The following is a 25,871-nucleotide window of genomic DNA, read 5'->3' as shown; positions in this document are numbered from 1 at the left end:
AGGAAAAATGCCTACTTTGGGAGAATAATGGCTAAATAATTTGTGACACTCTTTTGAACATGAACCACATATAAAGAATACAATTTTCCTATCTCTGATATTTGCTAACTTCCTGTGGATAAAATATTTCCAAGCCTTTTTAAAAAAATAAACGTGGAATTTTTTTGTGAAAGACTATCAGAATATTAGCTCTCAGGATAACACATTCACTACTCATAACAAGAGGCAGCACATCACAAAATCATGGGGGGGGGTGCATGTGCATAAAGCAACACAAAATCTATGTATAGTAAACAAAAATTTGTTTGGAAAATTAAGATAAATCCTATCAGAAACGGAGCCTTTTTATTAAAAAAAGTTTTTTTTTTTTTAACTTAAATATATTGTGCTTTTCCACTGGTATTTGGAATCAATGATTCAATGAACCAGTCTAGAAAAATAATATATATTTTTAAAAAACTGATCATGAAAAGAAACTTTAATGTTTTCACAACTTTAGACTTTTACTTGTCTGAAATGATCTTATTCCTGTTTCTCAGTTTACCTATTGTTTCATCTTTTATTTACTTAAATGCAATAGAAATCGACAAACCAGAGAAATCCATGAACAGAATTCTCAATTTTGAAAAATTCTCATTTTCTTAAATTAAAATTAAGCCTACAATGTCTAAGTCTGGGGAAATAGTGGAAAATTTCTCATTTAAGGTCCTAGAGTACTAATGTAGTATAATTCAGGCCAGTTATTATTGCTTTTATTATGGATGCACAGAACACTAAATTCTTGCACAGTATTGCCCCTATGATGTAAACCATACATTATATTATATATAATCCATTATGCATTATCAAAGTTTAATTAAAAGGTTAAATTGTTACATTTCAAAGTAGAGGAAATACAAACTGACCAAAATTCCTGCAGAACCTTGGGTTCTCGTTCTGTATATTCCAGGGTCCCATGAAGATGCCCACAGTTATTCTGCAAATAAGCCCACACCATCCATCCTCCAAATTCCTCAGCCTAAACCAGATGTTCCGGACTTTGCAACTCTTTCATTTTTTCCCAGTTCCTTGAAACCCACCCTGTTTCTAACATCGATATACTAACATAAAACACCAGCGACTGCTGAAAGAACATCAAGGTATAGCTGCGTTCCACTTAACCGAACTTAAATAAGCATAAAAATCACCTGTGGCACTAAATAAAAACAGATTCCGGAAGTCGGGAGCGGTGTACAGCAACCTGCATTTTTAAAGAATGCCAATGGGCAATTCTGCTAAGGACCACATTTCAAGAGTCAATGGGCTCCCAATTTCTCAGTTTTGCTTTGTTTTTTAAAAAAATAATCATCACTTACCAAGAGTCTATCATCTCCTTAAATAATCTTTAATTGGAATCTGTTTATCTTCTTCAGACTACACCCTCTTCAAGTTACAAGTACTGCAAGATTAGCATCGGGTCAGCCTGGTCCCTCCTGCTGCAGCCAACCTGGCTTCAAGACCCTGCGCAGCTGCTCTGACCATCTGTGAAGCTGTGCGGCCAGGCCTGCCTTACCCTCTTTCCTCACGCTCATCTGATAACCTCAGCACAGCGAGCAGCGCCAGCCTGGGCCCTCTGGAGTAGATCTGCTCCCCCGCACGGCAGAGGGGTGAGGATGGAGAACCTCCTTGGGAAATATGTGTTTATGATAATACAGTTTTTGCTTAAATGAGTCTTTGCAACTCTGCCTTTGGGAAGTGTCCAAGAGAATATGGGACAAATTTGAAGTTATCTTCAACCACATTAAAACCTTTACCTTTTGAGATTAATTTTGTTTTCCAGAACTCATGAGTCAGTACCAACTGTGGATTCAACAGCGTTGAACAGTGATTTGGACTCTGCTAATCATGAATTATGTACTAAGCCCCATGGCGGCACCGTAATGTCTCGACTTGGCTAGGCTGAACTACATTTCCCAGAATGCGCCTCGCTGTGTTTCCAGGTGGTGTGGGCCAGGATGGATTCTTCCAGGTGATTGATAACCTACCTGCACAGCTTCCTGAGGGATGCAGCAAGTCGTCACTACCTTCTAACAGATCTTTTTCATTTAAAAAACAAACATTATTTGGATGCCTACTATGTACTGAACGCACATGATAGGCGTTTTCTGAAGCTGTGCTAATATCATCTCCTGATTGACTATAAACAGAGAAGGTGAGTTTTGGGGAGTTTACAGAGCCTGACCAAGAAACAAATACCTGACAGTCAGGTCTTCTGACTTCAGGTCTGTGCTGCTACTCAAGTTGTTTTGTTTTTGAATGACATATTATTCCCAGATTTTTTTTTTTTTTTTTTTTTTTTGAAGATTAGACCAAATACCAGTTCTTTGCTGATTCCATCAATCATTCCAAATACACAACATAGTCTGGCAGATACATAACCTGCCTTCAAATTTTTCCATCAGGATCCACAGTTGGTCATTTATTTTGAGGATCCAAATTACTTAACTTTTCCAGTTTTCCTTAGATCTATGGGTTTCTTGCTTTAGTTATCATCATAAATGTCTTGACTACCTCCTGCAAAACATCTGTCCTGGTCAAAAAACATGTGTTTCTAACATTGCTTTATCTCCATGAGTTTCTATTAAAGTATCATGTGTCTGACTTGCTTTTAGTTCAACTTAGGTAAAATTTGCTGGGCTTTGCTCTGAATAACAGTAACACATTTTTATGCTGGCAGGAAACACTTTTAAGCTGGCAAACCGGCTACTCTCTCTCCCCAGCTGCAGGCTAAGATTGACGGGCTGACCTTGAAAGAGAGTTCGGCTGGGGTAAAATGAAACATGTTGCAACATGTCCCCCCACGAGGACTCTTGCCCCCCTTGCTTTCCCAAACTGCACCAGAAAGGAGGATCCTTATTTCTTAGTTGCACCTGGTAACTTGACACTGGCTGACACCTTTCTACTGTTTATTTCCAATGTCTCAATTTTCCACTCTTCTAAAGGGCTTAGTGTCATCTGAAAGCTTGGCACTTTCGCTCTGTGCCCAAGGCTGCAGATGACTGATAAAAACATTAAATAAAACCCATCTTAGTTCCAATCTCTACATAATGCTATTTAAATGACTCCATTCAAAGAAGTGCCTGTTTTCCTCTACTCTTTTGTTTCTTCTGTCTGAACTACTTCCTTCCCTTGGACAAAACTCATCTCTTCCAGTTCCAGTGTGTCTTAGCTGTCTCAGGGCAAGGGAGGGGAAGATGGGCAAGGGTCCCTGGAAGTTTAAACAAATCCTATCCATGGGCTCTGCCATGTCTGCCTGCTTGGTTCACCTAAACCCATCCCAGCGCCTCAGGAAGAGTCAGGCTCTGTCAATGGGCAAAGTGTGACAACAGGCAAAGTCCCCTTACTTCCTTGGTTCTGCTTCTTCATCTGTAAAATGAAGCAACTGGTCTCTGTAATGTGTGATGTCCTGTGCTTAGATATAAACTATGATTCTAGTAAAACTTGATCTGCCTTGATAGAAGGCGAACTATACTTTCTCAAATAGACCACGTTTGCTTATGATTTGGTGACTTTTTTTCTTTTGGCCAAAGAACATTTGGTACCTTTCTTCTGGATGGAACCATTTATGAATGAGGCAGATGCTGAAAGCAATAGGGAGAGGAAATCTGGAAAATCTGAGCTACATCTCCATAACAGAAAGTACAGGGCCATGTAATCTAGCACCCTGGAGTGATCTTACACAGAAACAAAGTTTTCAAATGAGGGCTTAAGGGAAATGACCCTCCCATATCCAGCTACAGTCTCCGGTAGGTAGACAAAGTGTTAAGACAGTTAGATGCCAAGTGGCATTAAAACCGACCGGGCCAATGAAAAGGTATGGGTTGACCCAAGTACCAAGAAGTCCTTCAAGTTATACGGACAGTGGCCACAGTCTAAATGCCTACAGGACCAGTCAGGTCACAGGAAGGAGTAAATGTTGTCCACTCTAACACTATGGGCAGGGTGAGAAGTGGGACAAACTGCAGAGCATATGCCTATACGTAAGGCATCCAAATTCAATTTTTTAAAAAATTTTTCATTTTTTAAAAAATGTCCAGGTGAAACAAAACCTACTGGGAGACCAGAATCCACCCTCATGGCACCAGTTTACCACCTGTCACCTCACAGGAATGTTAGCTGCCTGGATTTCTTTTTTGATACTTCAGTAAAAATTAAACCCCCCTGTTACGCTGGGGAGTATGGGGACATATGGACAGATTATTTCGCTGGCAATGTAACATAAAAGATTCAATTCATTTGATGGATGAAATCTCTACTTATTAGTAATAAAACTTGTGTTAGAAAAACAATCCTTTATCAGAGGATAATAATAGTGCCCATTCATAGGTTCTGGGGAGGACTAAAAAAGATAATCGTTGAAGATACTTAGCGCAGCACCTAGCACATAAATGCTGGCCAGTGTCATTATTACTATTATTAAGTTATAGCAGGTGATGGAATGCAAACCAGATTCTTGCAGAGAACCCCACAGAGGAGGTCTGGAAGTCTGGTATGGGGTCAGACGAGAGCGCTACTACCGTAAGGCACAACGAAGGATTCTGTGCTTTCCAGATCCCGCTGCTGCTCAGGCACTGTGGGTCTCCGTGATGTTGAAAACATGACATCTGTGACTTCCTTCCCCCTTCCACACCCATTCAACCCCAACCTAAGGCCCCAGCCCTGAGAGTCCAGGAAAAAGGTAGAGCAAAGGATTCTAAAACCTTTACTCCCCGTTTCCCTCTCCTCCCAAGATTTTCAAAAGCCCATTTGAAACTAACACACCATTGGCAATCCCACCCATTATAATGATACCCCTACAAATCCTAAGAATCCTTCATAAGGAAGTGGATGTCTTTAAAAAATTCATAAAGCATAGCTGGCATGCTTTGACATGACCAAACACCTCTTCCCATAGCTTCTGTTTGTTTTCCCATTTCCACCCCTCAGCTAAAGGTAAACACTGCTGTGTGGGATCTTCAGGTTCTACTCAGCTTTTGAAAAAAAAACAAAAAGAATATGCTAAAATTTGAGTCCATGCTCTATTCTAAATCTTTGATATCCCCTGGGTCGATTGTGGAATCTCTCAGTGTTCTGCAATTTAACTCGGATAAAGAACTATTTGGAATCAACGACTGAGTGAATGAACAAATGAATAAATTTATCTTTGGAAAGCAAGAAATACACAAAGACCGCTTGCTTGCCCTTGCTTAAGAAATTAAGTTATTTTCAAAATGGCTTACTAGGAACCCGTTATTTGTTTGCTTTTGAAAAGTTCAGGATAGATCATCAAATACCGGTAAACACACCTTAACCATAGGATTACAAATGAGATAATTTCAACACTTTAAAAGCAAAGGCTTTTTGAGGTATACTACTTCACCTGTTTTGGGGAAACTCTGCTTTACTCATGATTAAGACATACATAAGTATACCTTGCTTTACAAACGGTAAAAATCAGATGTCAGAGCTTCTTTTGAAATATGAATGACACCGATGTATTTCCTTTTGAAAATCTCATTTTTCGGGGCACCTGGGTGGCTCAGTCAGTTAAGTGTCTGCCTTCAGGTTCAGGTCATGATCCCGGGGTCCTGGGGTTGAACCCTGAGACTGCTTCTCCCTCTCCCTCTGCTCTTCCCCCCCCCCCCCGCCCCTGCTGGTGTTCTCTCTCTCTCAAATCTTAAAAAAAAAAAAAAAAAAGAAATTCTCATTTTTCCATGCATTACAGGACACCTACAATGAATAATGTCAAGTGATATTACTAAAATATACTGAATTTTTATCACTGTTTTCTCTCCCTTAAAGGGAAAGAATAAAAAAACCACATAGATTATGTTTAAGGGTTAACTTCACTTTGTCTATACTTTGTTGTTCTAATGGTAGTAGGTTGCCTAAATAGCTAACAACCTCCCTGCATGTCTTGCAAACTGTATCTTTTTCCTGCAGCAGGGGGGTTAGGGAGTGGGACAGGAAGCCGCCCCATGCATTGCGAAGACTCGAACAATCAAGTAGGGGGCTAAGGTGTACCCTTGATTTAATTAAGAAACATATAAACTTTGCAGAGTCATCTTCACAGTAAAATATGAAGAAATCCTAGTTGAGGAATGAGATACGCTAATCAATCAGCTTCCCTAAAGGAAATTAAATTGATTTTATAACAGCTCCCGGACTGCGCAGGATTTTCCCGTGAGTCAGGTCCAGGAGCTGAAATGGTTACCAGGGCCACGTTTTTATTTTCATATTTGCATAGATAGCAAAAATTTTATTTTTGTTCCATAGCAGGTTTTTTGTTTTGTTTTTCACTTTTTCTCTTTGATCACGCCCATAACAGTAGACTCAGATCCACCCATAACTGAGAGCAAATCCTAAGGCAACATCAAAACAAGAAGAGAATGAACAGAGATGGAAGTAAGGAGGCTCTCCCGGGGGAGGACTGGCAACATAATTCAGAGAGTCTAGTGAAAAACAAAAATGCAGGATCCGTGGTTCCAAAATTATTAAGAATCTCAAGAGGGCCACAGCAGAGCATGAAACCAAGTGCAGGGCTTTCTGAGCTCAGAGCTGGGCAACTAACTGCCCAGGTCCCAGGCCCATGAGGCCTGACTGTGCAAGACACTTGCCAGGCTCTCGGGGTTCCTCCAGAACAGTGGGAAAGCCTTCCCCAGGAAGTAGGGTCAGCAGTGTAAGCTTTCAGGGCAAACGCAAACAGCAATAAATCACATACATGGAAATGAAATAACTGCTTGGAGACACAGCTCTTTGCAAAGAGGGGGATTGTGAAGATCTGTCCGTTCTTACATTCCGCCTGGCTAGCAAAATGCCTGACACAGAAGAGGTGCCCAATAACAGCTGAAATGCAAAATAATGCAAATGGCAACTAACATTTTCATCAACTAATCCTCTTTTGGGGAGCAGTTCTTCCCTTGGAGACTGCTCTGCTCTTCCTAGACATTGTCCTCTCCTCTCCTCAAACAATACATCACCCACTCAGAATAATGTTTAAGGTTAAATCCTAGTAGAGTAGCAAGGGCATCTTAAAATATCTAAAATATCTGGCAGAAACAACTCCGTTCTCAGCCATCAACAGAGAGAGAGAGAGAGAGAGAGAGAAAACAAGTTCCCATTCACCAGCTGGAGTGGGCCAGGAAGAAGAGCTGCCATTCTCAGCCAATTATATTATCTACAGGGGACTCATGCTGAATCTTTTAAGTCTGAGTTGAAGGGAGTCCCTATTTCCCAGCCCACGGGTAAACTTTAAATAGCCATTAAAATGACATTTCAAAATAATAAAAGAACTCAAAGAACCGGAGAAACAAAATAAATGGTGTTGTAAAAGGAAATGGAAACATTACCATAATTAGAGCTTTTAAAAGAGACACTTTAAACAGTGGTTGAATGCTGACTTGTTTACAATCGCACTCAAGGCACATTGCATCGGTATTTACAAGAAAGGAGAGAGGAAGAGAGCTTTTGTAAGGGTCACTGGAACTACTTCCTGAAACCTAGTTAAAAACAAAACAGAAAACAACAACAACAACAAAAAACCAAAACACCATTCTGGCCTTCAAAGGGATGTAAGGATTCATCTAATCTGGCTTTGCCATCAACATGCCATAGGCCCAAATACGTAACTGGAGGAAAAGAGCTCCCATCAGAGTCTACACACGTAATAACTTAACTCCCTTGTCACTCACCATCATGAAAAAATGCACTTACGCTCTTGAAGACCTCAATGGTGCGGTTTTCAATGTGGGCGTTTATTCCCAGTTAGTGAAATGACACCCTGTCCAGTAAGTTCTTCCCAGACAGGAACTTCATTTAACATAGAACACTATACGGGCCCAAGCAGAGATGAAGTTCTTTTTAAGTCCTTCTGATAATAACTGGCAGGTGCACCTCACAGGCTAGAATTCAGCCTCATCGTCCAGTACTTGAGAGAAGGTGGCAGACAGACAGAAGAACCCGTGAGCCTAAAAAGGAGGGAGCCCCACGGAGGCCGAGAAGTGCAGAAAACATAGAGGAAGCACCCACTCGACAGAGGGAGCTTGGAACAGGGCCTACAGTCCTGGAGTGGCCGCCAGATGCACCAGATGTGCTAAGACTGTCCCTGGCAAGGGGAGTGACTGTGCTGGCTAGAGCGAGGGTTTTGCTTCTGCACAGTTCTTGCCACTAGGAGGGTAGAGAGCCCCACCTGAACGGGCAGGCTACAGACCTGTCCTGGACAAGAAGGAGAGGCTATCGGACTTCATTAGGACAAGCAGAAGCTCCTTGGCACCGAGCAAACGTACCATTCACCACAGAGTGATGCAAAGACAAACGTGTTTTGGTAGGAGGAAAACATCTGAGAATTAAAAATTTTAGAAACTGTGGCATACGGTCAGTAACTAACACTTTGAAACCTAAATTCACCCTGAAAAAAATTTAGTCTCTTCGAAGTGTTCTCTTTAGTACTGAAAAAACTAAGGAGGAACTTCCTCACTGGAGGAAGACTTGGAAAAACCCCAACCCTTAACTAGAAGCAGTAACCTCGGCCAGCTTTCTGGCTTTCCCTTGCTATTATTAAGTATCCTTCTGTTTGACGGAGGATTTCTCCACCTCTCACCAACCATCTTTTTTCTTTCTGTGTCCAGAAAAATCTGAAAACCCTGTGTTTATACTGAGCCCGTTGCTATGCAAATCATTAAAACACATTACAAAAATCTTTCCTTTGAGTCAGGAGGAGAACATAATGGGGAAAGAGGAATCGCTAGCAGGAGTCCCTTTGCTGAACAGAGAAGCTGGCAAAAAGGAACAGAAGAAGCAAAGCAACGTGGAAAAAATTATGGCGGTCCCATCCCTTGAGTCATTTTAACCAGAGTGGGAAAACTGACATTTTCACAGCCCCAAGGTAATGCATCTTACAGTTTGGAGTAGGGTTAACAAACCCTGGTCTTAATCTCTTTAATTCCTATGGTTTCATGACTCATCTTCCATCTGTCTACTAGTGTGTTCTTTGTATCAGCTTTTTCACACTTCTGTAAGAATATCAAGAGATTTTTTTTTTTTCCTTCTATGGGTACTCCTTTGTGTATTCTCCTTTTGATATCTTTTGTCTTCTTGTTCAATTATCACCTAAAGGTAGGGCCTGAATTGTCCATTTCTTCTCCAACTCAATCACAGTATGTTGGTTGGCAGATTTCCTTCTCTTATGAAGAGATTTGTTCTTCAAAAATCATATCCAGGAGATGAGATGAAACACAGTATGTCAAAATGAATGTCAAAAAAAGCAGAGCTTCTCAGTTTTCTAATTTCAAAAAGCCGGGCCTGATAATTTTCATAAATCAATCACTTTCTGAGATAGTTTACAATCAACACCATTCTCAAATTTTTGTTGTGTTGTTCCTAGTATTCTATTAACCTGCAAGTTTTCAAGGGTGGGATTGTCTGGGGACAAGAGACGAGATACACAACTTTTAAATATATCCTCCTTCCACTGCTATGTGTCTCGATATATGTGGGTTCACATACACCCACCCCCCAAAACAACTAGAGTACTCATTTGAAACTCTGTCCTTATTCAGAAAGAAGAAATGGCTGGGACCTACTAATGCTATAGAACCTGTTTTATTCTCAAAGAGAAGTAGCCAAACCATTGCAAACATGTGTTGGGTGAAAACAAGTTTGGTTGGCTCCAGACAAAGGCTTATTTTTTAAGCACAGATGGCTGAATGGCTGCCTCCTCCAAAAGGGTTGCCCACAATCAAAGACAGATTCCTATTTCTAATCTATGCAAATATCTTACTCTGCGGGGCATCACAAAGACTAACTGTTTTTTGTCAGAGTGGCAGATCCCAGGTGCTCAGAGATGCCAAAGCACAGCTCCACCTGAGATGCCTGGTAACTGGGATAACAGCGAATGGCTGAAGAGTTAGTCACTAACCAGCTCCTAATGAATGTTGTCGGGGCCTTCTGTGAAACATTCCTCTGGAATCCTGCCCTACCACCACTGCTTCTTCCTTGGCTGCCCTGCCTGGAAGACGGTTTCAGTATTCATTTCGGACCCTGATGCTTCTAAAACCTCCCAAGAAGGCTCAGATTCCCAAAGGCTCCTAATGACTATTAGTAGCATTCTTCACCTTGAGTTCAGCTCATTTATTGGTCTCTAACACCAAACCCAGGAACCGTGAGCATTTTAAAATGGCATTCTGGCCAAACCAGGTCTCCTTTGTACTCTTATCTAGTCCATACGCCCACAACCCAGGGTACATCTCATGAATCACACCTGGGTCACTTCCCAAGTATATGCCATTCTCTCTCTCTCTTTTCTTTCCCCATCAATTTTCCTTTCTGTACTTAACAACACTTTTCTTTCTTATTTCCTCATCTCCCCAGCTAAAGTTTTTCACTTGCTCTGATATCCTTTGGCACATTCCAGTTTTTGGGCCCCTTGGAGCAACAAAAATTTCTGCAACGCTGGGAAAAAAAAAACCAAACAAACAAAAACCCACAACTCCTCACGCTAACCTAGCTCCTAACTTAAACTCTTTTTGCCATAAAGAGAGGGTTGTGTCTTACATCTATACAGTTTAGTTCTGTGTTTAAGTCTAAAAACGTCCTTCAAGTTTTATTTTCTTTGTTAGTTTTTCTGATCAAAGGACAGTAACAGAGTTTGCTTCAAAATCCTGGGTTGGAAAAGATTTCATTCACTCCTTACCAAAACTCATATGAAATGAACCAAACTAACTGAGCAAAAAAGAAATTCTAAAGAAAAAGGAAAGAAGTCCTTCCTGATCTCCAGTCTCAACCCCTACCATCATAATTCTGACATCAATTTTTGAGATTTAAACACTTTCTGTGTCAGCTTGTGAATGCAAATATTGACAGTCAAATAATCTGGCATGAAAGTCTACTTGCCTGGAAAATCTAAAATTGTAAAGGGCTTTAGAGGTTAACTGATTTGTTAATTACTGAGTCTGGATGAATATCAGAACCACCTGAAGAATATTGTTTATTTTAAACAATATAGTCTCCTAATCCCCAGCCCTAGACATTCCAATTCAGACTTCTGTTACAGCCCTAGAATCACATTTATAGTAAATGCTCCCAGTAACTGTGATCTAGCAGGCCCTGGTCAGTCTGAGAACTACTGATCTAGTCCAACACCCAACCCAATATGGTGGTCTCCCGTCTATCCACTCAATGCCACAGCACTATAAACTGGGGCACTCACCCCTTCAAAAGTCTGCTTGTTCCACATTTTTACAGTTTTAATCATTAGAAACAGTGTTCCTGAGTTGAGTCATATAACCAAAGTCTTTCAATTCCTTGCACTTACTATGGGCCCAAATTTTGTGCTCCAGAGTTAACACAAAATCCCCTCCCCACAAGAGTCTTCAAATTTCCAGGGAAAGCTACTGCACTCTTGCAAGTCTTCATTTTTCTAAGCTTAATCAACCTGTTTTAGCCTCATAAAGCACAATTGCTGAGTCCCTCACCAGTTACTTCAACTGCTCTTCCTCAACAATAGACCTTACAGAGTAAGTATGTCCAGAGTAGCAACACTTTGTTTTTTCTTACAGACTGAACTCTGCCTGATAGGCATTAATTTACAGTCCGTGTTTCATCCTTGTTACCCACTGCCTTGCATTTCACAGTCTGAGAGCTGCGAATCAGCAAGGACTTAACCTAATGCTGTGTTCCTGACCCTGTGGTAGAGTACTCAAGGAGGATTCAGAAGCCAGGGAAAACTGTCCCATTCTGAAGAGTTAATAACTTCTTGCATGGAAAGGAACCTGCGTAAGTGAACAAACTTGAAAATGGTGCACGACATCCAGCCAAGGGCTTCAAACGAATGACACCTGGAAGACTGAACACGGGTTTTCTGGATCAGGCTGTGAGCTATTTCATGGCCTCTGCTGACAGAAATACCACCTAGTTAACAATAGTTTTTGATGAAAAAAAAAAAAAAAGATGGAAATTATCACCATAAAATGTATACAAAAATTTGAAGTGCATCCTTGTTTTAAAAGTTTAAAATCTAAGAAACTACACATGCAATAGTCAAGGACAACACTGCTCCTTCCTTCTCGATATGTCACTAGCATCGCTTGCCGGGTACTCTGAATGCCATCATCTACGTACAAGGTGAAAAACTGAGGGTTAATTTAATTCCCTTTAACACCAGAAAGAACCATTTGATGAGGAGATATGCCCCCTCTGCATAATTTAATGGAAAACTCTTACCAATAAGGGAACTGTACTAACACCAACCAACACCAACTGTTTCATTCATGGAACTGCAGACTTAGCAGAACTTGAGAAACATACACAAATCCCTCACTTTACAGATGAGCGAAAAGTACCATTTCAAAGATGGCAGGTGGTTTCTTCCAGGCAAAACAGCCAATGAGCAGGAGGGGAGGACCAATCCCAGGTCTCCTCTCTACTGATGGCTTCCTGTCCCTTCTTACGTGACCGTGGACAAGTAAAACTCTCGCCCTCTAGACATTCTCCTCAACTCTGCTCCCATCTTTAGTTACCTTCTCAATCCTCAAATCCAAAGTCTGATGCTACATTTTGCTTGGGAGCATTTTAAGGGAAAGAGTAGACCAGACAAGTATGAGGTGGTTAATTCTTTATTAAATTCTGGCACATCTATTTTACCCACAGTCTCCAACTGATACTTCTATGCTGCTGGACACCATATTCAACTGCCTCAGGATCACTGCTACCTTACCAGCATCATAGGGAACGACCAGGGTTATGAGCACCATGGATTCGAACCACATTTCTGAAGCTGCAAATCAACCGGTAACAATCCCCAACTGCTCCACCCTCTCCCCGACTACACACACCTACACGTACACACCCCTCAATCAACCTGCTCATCGACTTCATCTGAAGCCCCGCAATTAACACACCCTTATACGGAACACAGGGGAAAAAAAAGGCACCTACCTTGTGGCCTCTTGCTGAAGCCATGACACATTTGGCACATAGAACATGACTCCGAAGAAAAGCAGAGGCTCATTAGCAAATTTGTCCAGATGTTTCTTCAGAGGTTTCTCCAGCTCCACCCATCGTGCTTGCTGGCTCTTGCTGAGAAACCAAAGGCCAAAGTAGTGCGTCTAGATAAAAGGGTAAAATAGCGTCAGTTTATGCTTATAAGGGGTACCCCACGACTGCACAGGAAAACAACACTCCAGCACCTTATGTCACGTTTGGTTCTCCAGCTCATACACGAGGATCCAGCTTTTACTTTCTAACTTTGGGACAAGCTCAAAGAAAGCACATGCACACAATCTACACTGAGTATCCGATGCAGGATTCATACCCATGGCTACTGTTTGACCACATGGGTACTGATGCACCTATGTTTGGTAAAGGGGGGTGAGTGCAGGGTGGGGGCCGTGTTGGCTTTTTTCCTACGCTCCCAAGGCTGACTTTCCTGTGCCTTCTGAATGCCTCAGGATCTCACGTGGAACATGCTGGCAAAGGCAAACACAGTTCTTGCACCTGCTGCAAAGTAACTTATTAGTCAACTCCTAAGACAAAACCTTCTGCCAGCTGAAGGCTTTCACACTGTAGACTATTTCCACACGCAGTAGCAGGGCTTAACAGAAAACTGATTCACTCATTTTGAGTTTTAATGAAGTACTTTGGAAAACATCAGCCTCCACCACGTCATTATACATGAACTACAGCAAATCTCTCCCGCACATCAAGCTCTGAGAATGGAAGGATGTCTTCACAGCTGCCACAGAAGCCCCTGGTGACTGTTCTTGGCAGACTATGGTGGGATTTGATACATAAAAGTGAGATTTTCACCTTTAGACTTGGAGCCTCAACCAGTTTAGTTTTGAACAACGTGCTAAATGATTAAAACAGGTACTTTTATGCATTCAATCCTGTCTTTACATTAATTCGTGCTAGGATTTCAGGATTAGCACAACAATCACCAAAAAATAGATCACTGCTTTTGAAATATTCTTTTATATTTCAATTAGAGCTTAGAACGGTTTACAGCACACCTGGAAATCTGCCTTCAAAAGAATGTTTTCATTGCGATGTCTAATTTCCAAAGGCATTCTTGTGCCGATGTTCCCACTGCAGCTGGCTGTCTCCTCAATGAGACCACAGATCAATCCCTGCCACAGCCCTACCAAAATCTGTAATAAAAGTTTTGACTCTGACTTCACTAGAAAACCAGACATGTCCTTGCTTATAAAGCTACCGACCCCCATACTCTATAGGATATTTTCAAATGCATGTGTCTTCAGATGAGAACAAGGATTTCACCAACTTTGCTCCATGATGTTCTAAAGGGCAGGTTCACAGGAGGAATCCATGCATTTCTCGAGCAACAGAATGCCAACAAACAGAGCCAAGGTTCTATTTCCATCAGCTTGGACCAATTGCTTAAGCAAATTCTGACCCTATCATTCACTTTCCAGCTTCAGGGAGTCTGTTAGCTATTCCAGTGTGATGGGTGGTGTAGAGGAAATGAAATGTGGCTGAACAGAAGGAAAACAGGCTATGAAGTCCGTTCATCTCCCAGTGTTTGCACTCACTGTCTTAATAACTCCATACAAGTTGCTGAGCCTCCAGAGTGTCAAAGCTTTCTCATCTGTAAGATGGGGAGGACGCTTACAGCCATCGCCCACAGGCTGTGAGAAGCATAAATGAGATCTTGTCTTAAACCGTGCACACGGCACAGGTTAATAACTCCTTCAATAATGGGGCTTTCTGTTGCTGCTACTGTCCTCATCATCACCATCACCATCGTCACCATCGACACTGGTGAATGAAAGCAGGTTTTCTGCTGGCACTCCCGGCATGTCCATGAACCACAGAATTAGAAGACAGAGGTTATCTGGAAATAAATGAGGAAAAAGCAGGCAAAAGGAGAAGAGGAAGGCCTATAAATAACATAAAAACCTAAAAGGTGTAAGAAAAAAAAAAATAATCGCAAAATAGTGCCTCCCCTAAGATTTTCTTTAGAGGCTTACAGGTGTTTATGGGACCCGGGAACATACCCCTGATGCTGTCCTAGGGGATCTATGATGTAGACTTAAGCTAATGTGAAAATGAGGTAATCGGGGTACTTAATTTAATAAACTGGCTGAAAAGGGTCCAAGGCAGTTCTGCATTCTACTGAATTCCTGAATGGTGCGCAGTGCTGTTTAAGGGTACGCCACTGCCCTTGGGGAGGCTAGGAGTGAGTGTGCATAGAATAAATGAGGTAATATATATAAATAGTAACATGCTATGTAACAGTTATTTTCATTGGAAAAGAGCCCTTTTATAAGCCTGAGCGGAGAAAGGGAGGACAAGCTTTGCAGTTGCTTCACAGGCCAAACCATGATTTATTAACTTTCACTAAAACAGTCCTGACATTTGGGGGTATAATTTTATGATCCATACTTCATTCAAATGACAACGTCCACTCAAATGAGTAAAACTGAAAATAGAACGGGTCCACATTAACTGCATAAACATTCTACAATCAATTTTGCCAAAAAAAAAAAAAAAAAAAAGTTTTTAAAATTTTTACTGCTCCTGTGCTTTGAAGGCTAGCATTCTATTTTATTTTTTTAAAAGATTTTATTTCTTTATTTATTTGAGAGAGAGAGAGAACACAAGCAGGGGGAGCAGCAGAGGGAGAGGGAGAAGCAGGCTCTCCGCTGAGCTGGGAGTCCGATGCAGGGCTCGATCCCGGGACCCTGGGATCATGACCTGAGCCGAAGGCAGACGCTTAACCACCTGAGCCACTCAGGCGCCCCTGAAGGCTAGCATTTTAAATTTCCTTTTCTCATTCTCACCCACCCAATCATTAAATCTGATCTTTCCCCAAAAAGCACCCTGATAAAGAATATTCCATGGCGCACACATGCACATTCATGCACACGGATACACACATGCATATAATGAAAAGGAGGATGAGGTACAAGAGAAGTCACAGTACCAGTCCTGAGCCATAATCAACAGTACAGAACTGTGAATAACAACATAAACCACTTCTACGGCAAAAACCTAATTCATGGCATAACATATTTCTGTTGCTGCAATATGGTATTTTCCAGAGGACACAGAATATTTGAGTGACCTACTATGCATTTATCCAATGAAATACATTACTACTCAAGAAACGGGGTGTCCAGCACAAGGGAGAATTGTGAGAGTTCCTCCCTAAATGGCCAGAATAACCTAATTTTAGAGATGCTGAATCCCGTTATCTCGTGGAAAAGAAAATCCATTTACGAGATCCCCATTCCCACACCGTTTTGTGAAGCTATGCCCAAAGTAACTTTCTCCAACCACCCCCCTACCATCCCTGCCATTCTTCCTCTAGCTAAATCCCTACCCTGGAGTATTCAACAGAGGAGAAAGACCCTGTCTCAAAGTTCTCGGCCTGCTCTATTCAAGTTTCTGATGCAGCACAGGTTTATTCCGCTGTGTCTATACAGTGGCTCCCAGGAAAAGGCATGAGAAACTAACCTCTCACTGAAACTAGCATGTGCATCCATCAACTTCCTGTGTATTAGGCAAGGGGCCATTAATCCCATCAGGCCCAGCTGGGACCACACCAGGCTGGTTCGTAACTGACTTGCCAACTTAAACTCCCACTGAATCCTGAAAGCTGAGCTTCCCTGCTAACCACTGCCACATGGTTCAGGAGAGTGTGGTAGGGTGATTCCAAATAGAAACCACCCCCTTCCTGACCAAAAGGATCCATCATATCACCCAAGTAAATACCCCAGGCACTTTTATTTCTCTCTGAAGCTGCAAACCTAAGCCAGGTCTAGCTAATCCTCATGATACCTCTGGGTGAGTTATAAATCCCATTTAATTTCTCTGGTTTTCTTTGGAAAACAGGTCTGGTGCTTTGAGTTCTGCAATGAGCTCACTGCAATGAAGAAAAAACAAGAATCAATTCCCAGGGAAAGGAACCACATCTCTGAATCAATGACTAAAAATGCACTAAGAAACAGTATAAAGAGAGACACACTAAGGTGACATTTTCATATGAGCGGTTCCGCAGTCTATTTGGTTTGGAGTTTTTCATTTTCATTACAGAGCTTGGCACATGGGAAGCACTCAATATGGTGGTCTCCTCTGTGAGACACCACGTGGGCTCTCTAGACTCTGCCACAACACCTCCAAAGAGTGGGTTCTTATCCTTTTTTAAGTCTGCTTGTTTCATTTTTAGATGGCTTGAATTATTAGAAACCGTGATCAGACATTGAGCCAGAATCTTTCAATTTCTTGAACAGTTATTAAGGTTGTATTGTCCAATATGGTAGCCAGTGGCCACATGAAGTGTGACTAGTTTGAGCGGAGCTGCACCATTACTGTAAAATACACATCAGATTCCAAAGATCTAGTATGAAAAAAGTTAAAATATCTCTTAAATCATTTTTATATTAGTTACATGTTGAAAGCATACTATTTTGAATATATTTTTTTAAATAAAATTTATTAAAATTAATTTTGCTGTACTTTTTAAATGTAGCTGTTAGAAAATGTAAAATCAAATATGGGGCTTACATTTGTATTTCTACTAAACAGCACTCTTCTAAGAAAGGCAAGGAGGCTATGTTAGGAATAAGGAGAACTTTAACTTGGAGGAAGTTTTAATGGAGGAAGCAGAAATGCATGCATCCACTCAAAAATATGCTAGTTTCTTCAGTGGTAGATTGGTGTGTGAATATTTTAGCGCCAAAGTAAGATCCCTCTTCAGTACAAAGAAAAAGATTCTAGTGAAGGCCTTTAAAAATAGTTTTGAGTTGTTGTCGTTTGTCTGTTCATTTACCTGTAGAGATGGTGGTATCCCCCACATGAGCTATTATTAATAGGGAAAGATTCTTTGAGGACTTCGTTTTTCCAGTTTTGTGACCAATGGCGCAGCTCTGATGCTATCTGCAAGGGTTACACATGCAGCCTTGGCAATTACCAGGGATTAAATCCATGATCTTATCTTAAGCATTTTGAAGAGTTAATCATCCAGAAGCAAGAGTTTAAAATATCTTGCATTACGTTGTAATAGGTTGCCTGTCACAGCTAGCATTTTGGTTGTAAATTAAGAAACAGAGAGTTGGTATGCCTCCACATAAAACAGACGGGAATTACGCTTAAGCATTGAAACTTTCACTGAGGCATGGAAAACGCTTCAAAAGATGACTAGAAGCAGACTCTGAAACGGCACTTGATGCCATTTCATTCCAACGGCTTTGGAAAATAAACCACTCGACATGAGTTGGACGACCCTGGCGAACAACTTGTGTGCAATCCACCTCTACTCTGGGCAGGTCTGGGGTTTCTGTAACTGACCCGACTGCCCCATCTTCATTTGCCTAGCCCATCTTTCATAAAAGCATGAGAAAAGTGACTGTAGAGTGTAACACCGGCCCAAGAAGCAAACCTCATAGCCAAGGGGGGTGGGGGGGAGAAAAATCACTCTTCTGAGGCTGTACGGCTCACTCAAATATACAGAAAGATGAAGACTTACAAGTTAAGACAGGGGAAATTATTTCACCTACAATCTCTCTATCTAGAAAACAGACACTGGTGCCTCATAGAACTGACAGTACGAGAACAAGATCTCATGTTATAATCTTTACAAAGGCAAAAAGCAATACAAAATTCAAAGGCCAGAGATCTCCCAGCAGTCTACTCTTCAGCTGACTCTTGATCAGTGTGATTTTAGCCCTGGGCAAATACAAACATATATGGATATGGTGAGAGCTCAGGCTCTCAAATACAGCAAACTCCACTATTACCAGACAGGCCAGGAAATGAGGTCTTCCATTTAACCAAATACTCTCATCATCACACGTTACGTAACCAATGCCCAGAAAATTAGCATAAAATCAAACCACAGAAATATCCCTAATGTAAGTTAGCTTAAGCTAGTTAAGATTCGGTATCTTTACAAATTCTAGCCATTATGAAAACAGCAAAATGTGGGACATTTCTATTGTAGCCCATAGCTTGGGATAAATCACCTTTTAGTAAAAACGAAAATATAAATTCACAAAAGAAAAAGGGGATAAATCTGAGGATCATCACCCACCCTATGAAATGATCAGGGATTTTTTTTTTTTTAAGGCTCCTTCAAAAACCAGGGCTCTTAGTCTAGCCGTAGGAGAGATCCAAGAGTTATCGAATTCACCATTCCCAAGAGTAGATTTCCTGATAAAGCAATGGTTCTCTGTCTTAAATAGAGTTTAGCTGTGAAGGTACCTTTGTGAAATTATTTATCCCTCCCCCATTTATTATTCTCTAGTTAAAAGCAGAGTCAGGAGTATCCCTAAAGGAAATAATTCTAGCATATTTCTACATTTTATTGGATTCTTTATATTCCAATAAAGTTCTTAATATTCCTTATTCCTATTAACATGGCCTCCTTGCCTTTCTTAGAAGAATGCTGTTTAGTAGAAATACAAATGTAAGCCCCATATTTGATTTTACATTTTCTAACAGCTACATTAAAAAAGTACAGCGAAATTAATTTTAATAAATTTTATTTAAAAAAATATATTCAAAATAGTATGCTTTCAACATGTAACTAATATAAAAATGATTTAAGAGATATTTTAACTTTTTTCATACTAGATCTTTGGAATCTGATGTGTATTTACAGTAATGGTGCAGCTCCGCTCAAACTAGTCACACTTCATGTGGCCACTGGCTACCATATTGGACAATACAACCTTAATAACTGTTCAAGAAATTGAAAGATTCTGGCTCAATGTCTGATCACGGTTTCTAATAATTCAAGCCATCTAAAAATGAAACAAGCAGACTTAAAAAAGGATAAGAACCCACTCTTTGGAGGTGTTGTGGCAGAGTCTAGAGAGCCCACGTGGTGTCTCACAGAAGAGACCACCATATTTGAGTGCTCCCCATGTGCCAAGCTCTGTAATACTGTGGCAATGTTGCAAAAACTCTTTTAATCCTCCCAACAACTCATGGAGGTTACTACTATTACCATCTCCATTTACAGGAGACAGAGGCACAGAGCAGTTAAGTAACTATCCAAGATGACAAAGGTAATTAAGTGGGAGAGTCAAGACTCAAACTCAGGCGGCTTGGTCCACACTCACATTCATAGCCATAAACCCCGCTGCTTCTCCATGCATTTATTTTTTTAAATATGAGAACTAGTCATAAGACACACTGTTTTCGCTATTTCTCTCTTAACCTAGGCCAGTGATTTTCAAACTGTACTGGAAGGTAGGAAGGGCACAAGGACACAGGGTTGCAGATATCCACCCCCTCTGTAAACACAACAGCTCCATTTTATACATGGAAGTTCCACCTAAGATCTCATTTGAAGCAAAGAAAAGGGTGACCTCCATTAATCCAAACATGTTTTAACCATATTACCAGAATTCTGATTTTCTGAGCCTCTACATCTTAAGTCTTTTCCTTAATAAGAGTTCCTAGGGGCGCCTGGGTGGCTCAGTAGGTTAAGCAGGTTAAGCGTCTGCCTTCCGCTCAGGTCATGATCCCAGGGTCCTGGGATCGAGCCCCGCATTGGGCTCCCTGCTCGGCGGGAAGACTGCTTCTCCCTCTGCCTCTCCCACGGCTTGTGCTCTCTCTCTTTCAAATAAATAAATAAAATCTTTAAAAAAAAAAAAAAAGTTCCTAGCCAGAAATTCATACCTAATTTTTTTTTCTGAACTTAAACCAATTAAAAAATTTGTTTTTTTCCTAAGGAGTCCATTTTATTTCTTCTTGCCAGGACTATTGTTAAGCCCACCCAGCTAGCATCTCTGTCCCTCCTGTCGCCCCAATCCTCATTCTCTATTTGGTACTTTTCCTAAAATGCAAGGTGTTCATGTCACGCTCCACCTTGAAATCCTCAGATGGCTTCCCCATCTCACCGCAGTGCTTTATTCTCCAAACAGTTCAAAGAGGATTTAACACGAGGCTAAAATAATTGTGAAACACTGACTTCAACACCTTTAAAAAAAAAAAAAAATAGCACTTATGAGGGTGTTTCCCAAAGCATTTTACCACAGCTCCTTTTCTGCGGCAACACATGCACCCCTGGGAACCCGAACAGTGGAGTCAGCGCGCCTGGGTTCGAGCCAGCCCCGGCACGGCCAGCAGGTCACCCTGTGCTGCGATGTCCCCATCGGTAACATGGAGACAGCCAGAGAAGCCACCTCACAGAGTTAAGAGAATCTGATGAATTGATATGGAGAGGGTGCTCGGCACAAGACGGGGTGCATTAAAAGGTGGCAGTTATTTTAATTATTTTTGTGACACATTTTAGAAACAGAACCCAGTTGAAACTCCCTAGCCAGACACATCAAACCCTTCAAAAGCGGACTCCCACCTGCCTTTCTACACTCCTACCCTCCCTGCCGTGACCCCTCCACACCCACACCCACACACACACCCACACACACCATTGCAAAATGAACTCTGCCCTTCCCTGAAAATTCCACGTGCTTTCCTGTTTCTGTACCTCAGCACGGGTTGTCCCCTTTGCTTTGTTTCTTGTTTGTCCTAGTCTCTAAACTCCAGGGTTTCAGGGAGTAGGGACCCTCTCATATTCAGCTTCCCTCAGGCCTTGATTGCATTTGCTGACACTATGAGCCTGGCCTGGGTCCTCTCAATGCCATTTGAAATGGCAGCATATCAGTACATTCAAAACCAGACATGGTTCTCAAAAAGTCTGCCATATGGATCCATGTCATTATACATTTGTCAAAACCCATAGAATGCACAACACCAAGAGTGAACCCTAATGTAAACTATGGATCCGGGTGATAATGATGTGTTAACTTGGGTTCATCTGATTCTAACGTATGTTCTACTCTGGTGTGGGGGAGGGTGTGGGAGTGGGGGGAGCAGGAGGTATACAGGACTCTGTTTTCCACTCAATTTTGCTATAAAGCTAAAGTGCTTTAAGAAATCAAATCAAGGGGCGCCTGAGTGGCTCAGTTGGTTAAGCGGCTGCCTTCGGCTCAGATCATGATCCCAGGGTCCTAGGATCGAGCCCCACATCGGGGTCCCTGCTCGGCGGAGAGCCTGCTTCTCCCTCTCCCTCTGTCTGCCGCTCTGCCTACTTGTGCTCTATCTCTGTTAAATAAATAAATAAAAATCTTAAAAAAAAAAAAAAAACAAATCAATTTTTAAAATGATAAAACAAAGTGGCAAAACACAAATGATAATTAATGTAGATCAAAAGTGAAATCAAAATTAATTTTCCTTTCCTAATATAATGCTATTATAAAATCTAGGAAACATCTAGACTCCAGAATACTTCTAATGGCAAAACCAAATAGCCACCATAATCTGGTTTCCAAGCCTTAATAAAGACTAAACATTTTGCTATATTTTAGACAGATTTTCACTTTCTCCTCTCAAGCTCCATTAGCTCTATTTGGAAAATGACCTGAATACAAAGAAAGTCAAGTGAGTAGAGCAGACCCTAGGTTCATCCCCTCCTCCTCCTGCTTCTGGAACAATGCATTCCTCCTCGAGGTGTGTATGTGGAAATGAAGAACAAAGTAGTAGATTGCCTGATCTCACCAGAGTAGCTGTAGTATTACCTTCAATGTCGTCTGTCACGGAACAAAAGCATACAATTAAAAAAAGAAAGTGATTTGCTCTACTGTGGATGCGCCCATTTAGAGCATGTCAAAATAAAGCCAGCGTTAAATGTCAACCCCACCTTAGCATTAGAAGATCAATCACACTGCAACACACACTTGACAGAAGAATCTGGACATCACGGCTTTATCCTTTGTGACAACAGTCGTGGGCTAATCCGGGTTTGACCTCTGCCCTCTTGCTGAGAGAAACAATAGTCTGTTGAGAGTAATTATTACCATACACATCTCCAGACCCGCCTCCCGTTGCACCTTAGACTCTAGCTCTACCTGGTGATGCACACAGATGCCTTCTTAGCCCCCAAGAATGGCACCTACCCTTCTGAACCCTTCCATCTTCAAAAATCCAATTCCCCATGCCCTGGATGGCCTTGCTTTCTTTTCCACCTGAAGTCCTAGGCATCCTTCAAGTCCCCATTCAGAGAGTGAAGGCTCTGTTCATCTTTCACCGAGCATCCTCTCCCCCTCCCAGGGCCACCGTAGTCAATAGCACAGACTGTGTACTGCACAACTCTAAGGGCAGCTTTTGCCTTTCAGGCCTGCCCCTGCGCTGCCTTGTAGCATGGATCGCATTCGATCTTCACTTCACTTAAATGCTGGATTCCCCTACTCACCTGTGCATAGCTTGAAGACAAAATTATACCCTATTTATCTTCATTCATCAAGTCCTAACACAGTAACTGGCACACTGCGGTTGCTCAAGATTTTCTTCAATCAAAAATTCTTAAGACACTAAAATTGGGACAATCATAAATTATTAGATGCAGCACTACGCATTTCCCATACCAAATCTCTTTTGATATTTACAACAGCCCCCATAAGATACGTAAGGTATCATTATTCCGCTTTTATAGGTGAAAAAACTGATGCCCAGAGAAGGGCAGTAACTTTTCCAAGCACACCTAACTCATAAGCGACAGAACTATCACTTGAACCCAAGTCCAAGACGTGAAAGACTGAGCTTATAACTGCTTCAGCGCATGATACAGTGCCTCCCGATGCATGCAAAGAATCGTTATCCTAATGTGAGTTACTAAGAATACTCAAAAGTGGCACGATCTATAACTAAACTTTTCGAAAGAAATTTAGACCAGTCTTCTAACAGATCTATCTCCAGTCTTAAGGTTTCTCCTTTATGCCCATGCATATATGTAAATATGTATACCCAAATGTGCCACTGATGAGCAAAAAGAAACCAGCTATCAACCAACAAGGTCAGAACACTTCCCATGTTTTTCCGCTGGGTCAGCTACCAAAGCTTCATGTAGCTGTGGGACAGGAGAGTCTCCGTCAGGAAAATACGCTTCAAAGGAAGCCCCGATCACAGAAACCAAAGCATAAACCCGCAGACTGGCAGGAGACAGACGTGCTCAGGTGAAACAGTCCTCCCAGAGGACGGCAGTCAGCCTGCGGAGGACGCCAAGGGGAGATCTCGGAAGACCTTCCAGTGTGCATGTGGCGAGAAGGTGGATCATGAGGCCGGTGTGCAGGAAGACATCAAACACCATCACTTCCAGCAGGCACCACCGCTCACCCTACCACCCTGCCGAGGCAGGCGACGTGGGCACAGGGCCTAGGACAACCACAGAGCTTTTCCCGGTCCTCAGATCCCAGGGGCTTGTAGTCCCTTCCACGCTGGTAACCACTGTATTTATTACGTCATCTTACCCACTGGCCCGCCTGCCCCGTCGCTCTCAGGACACACCTGCGGGGGGGAGGGGGAGCGGGGTCTCACGAAACCCTCTTCTCTCGAATGTCTATAAGGCTGGAAAAAGCAGGGCTGCCCTAGGAGTCTCCTTCTGAAGAGTGATAACCTGACCGCCTTCACGGTCAACCCTGGCTTTGCTTCAAGCCGGAAGAAGTCTCACAGATGGCGCCAAGAAAAGGAGGGTCAGTTAGAATCTTGAAAGGGACAAAACGCCCATTTTACAAGCACCCACAAAAAGCCTCACTGGTCATGCTCCTTTTAAATACTTTTCCCATTTTTTCCCCTCTTTGAAGAGGAAAATATAGAAACAAACAAAAACGAAAAGCAGCTGCATCCATCCCCTCGGTGCGCGTTTTCTCCTAGACCTACAGCTGGAACGCCAAAACGCCAGCTACCCACTCAATGGTTTGAAAGAGAGACAATGACTTTAGACGCTACCCACAACCCCCAACCTCCTCGCCGGCGGAACGAAAGGGAAGCCGCCACCCTGTGCACGCTCTGGGCGGGGTCCTTGCTTGTCACGCATTGGGGCAGGCCTCCTGATCCACTGAGGCTGCGAGATCAAGCCCAGGCCAAGGGCAGCAGGACCCTTCTACACCGGACGCTGGGGCTGGAAAGCCGGGCAGGTGCCAAGCGGCAGGTGGCCGGTCCCTTCGGTGAGTTCGGGCCTCAGCCGCCCTGCCCTCCCGCGCACTCCCGCTCTTACCTCGCGCAACTCCAGCCTCTGGGCCACGGCCTCCAGGCACTCCTGCCCGGTGCTCTCCACCGACAGCGTGCACTCGATCACATTGCTGTCCAGCAGGCGGATCCGCGTGACAAAGCAGTTCTTGCTCAGGACGTTATAGCGCCGCGTGCGGCGGAGCTTCAGGCCGAAAGGCATGGCGATGTGGCCCCCCGACGCCGCCTTCCCTTCCTGGCGCCCACGCCCCTGAGACGGCCTTAGCAGCTTCGTGACTGGGTGACGACACTACGGCACGTGCTCCTCCAGATGCCGAGAGAGGTGTCCATGTCCGGCGCGGCCCTCCAGAGGATCGCTGCAAACGGACAAGCAGCAAGGTCATCAGCGGTGAGGGAAGCTCGAGATAGTCCGCACGAGTGAGCACACAGCCCCGGGCCGGGATGAACACCCCACTTTGGGAACCAGCAAGCTCTGAGGCTCCCAAGCGCCTTGGCGGAGCCCATGCTCTTTATCTTATCTTACCTTATTGGGGGGGATCTGATAAAATCCACTGGACAGCTGAGGACACTGAGGGTCGGAGAGAAGAAAAGAATGCATCCAAAGATGCACAGAGTGAATGGCAAAGCCAGAATCCGAACCGATGTCTGTTCAATGTTAACGTCACATGCTTTTCTCACTGTACCATCCTGTCCGCTCAAGAAAGCAGCAGGAGTGGAATCTGAGCACTGTTTAACTTCTACATAGATTATCTCATTCCAATCTCATTAACAACCTGATTGGGTAGATTTTATGATCCCCCTTTTAGGGAAGAAAGAAGTGAGGCTCAAGGAATTCAGTGCTCGCTGATCCTGAACTTAGGATC

At 42.6% G+C, this 25,871-nt stretch overlaps 1 protein-coding gene across 2 annotated transcripts in view; it reads right to left on the bottom strand.

Moving 5' to 3' along the window:
- Window positions 1–25,871, bottom strand: part of PTPN14 (protein tyrosine phosphatase non-receptor type 14) — a 183,425-nt gene that overhangs the window by 80,172 nt on the left and 77,382 nt on the right. For both annotated transcript variants that reach the window (XM_078078112.1, XM_036103041.2), the window contains exons 2-3: window positions 25,037–25,364; window positions 12,952–13,121 (exon numbers count right to left, since the gene is read on the bottom strand). In XM_078078112.1, the coding sequence (XP_077934238.1) occupies window positions 12,952–13,121; window positions 25,037–25,210 (344 nt within the window). In that variant the 5' untranslated portion in view covers window positions 25,211–25,364. The remainder of the gene's footprint in view (window positions 1–12,951; window positions 13,122–25,036; window positions 25,365–25,871) is intronic.

This window comes from Halichoerus grypus, chromosome 7 (genome assembly GCF_964656455.1).
Source record: "Halichoerus grypus chromosome 7, mHalGry1.hap1.1, whole genome shotgun sequence".
Lineage (NCBI taxonomy): Eukaryota > Metazoa > Chordata > Mammalia > Carnivora > Phocidae > Halichoerus > Halichoerus grypus.
The sequence above is the reverse complement of the archived record's forward strand: the minus strand, read 5'-3'. Positions and strand labels throughout refer to the sequence as shown.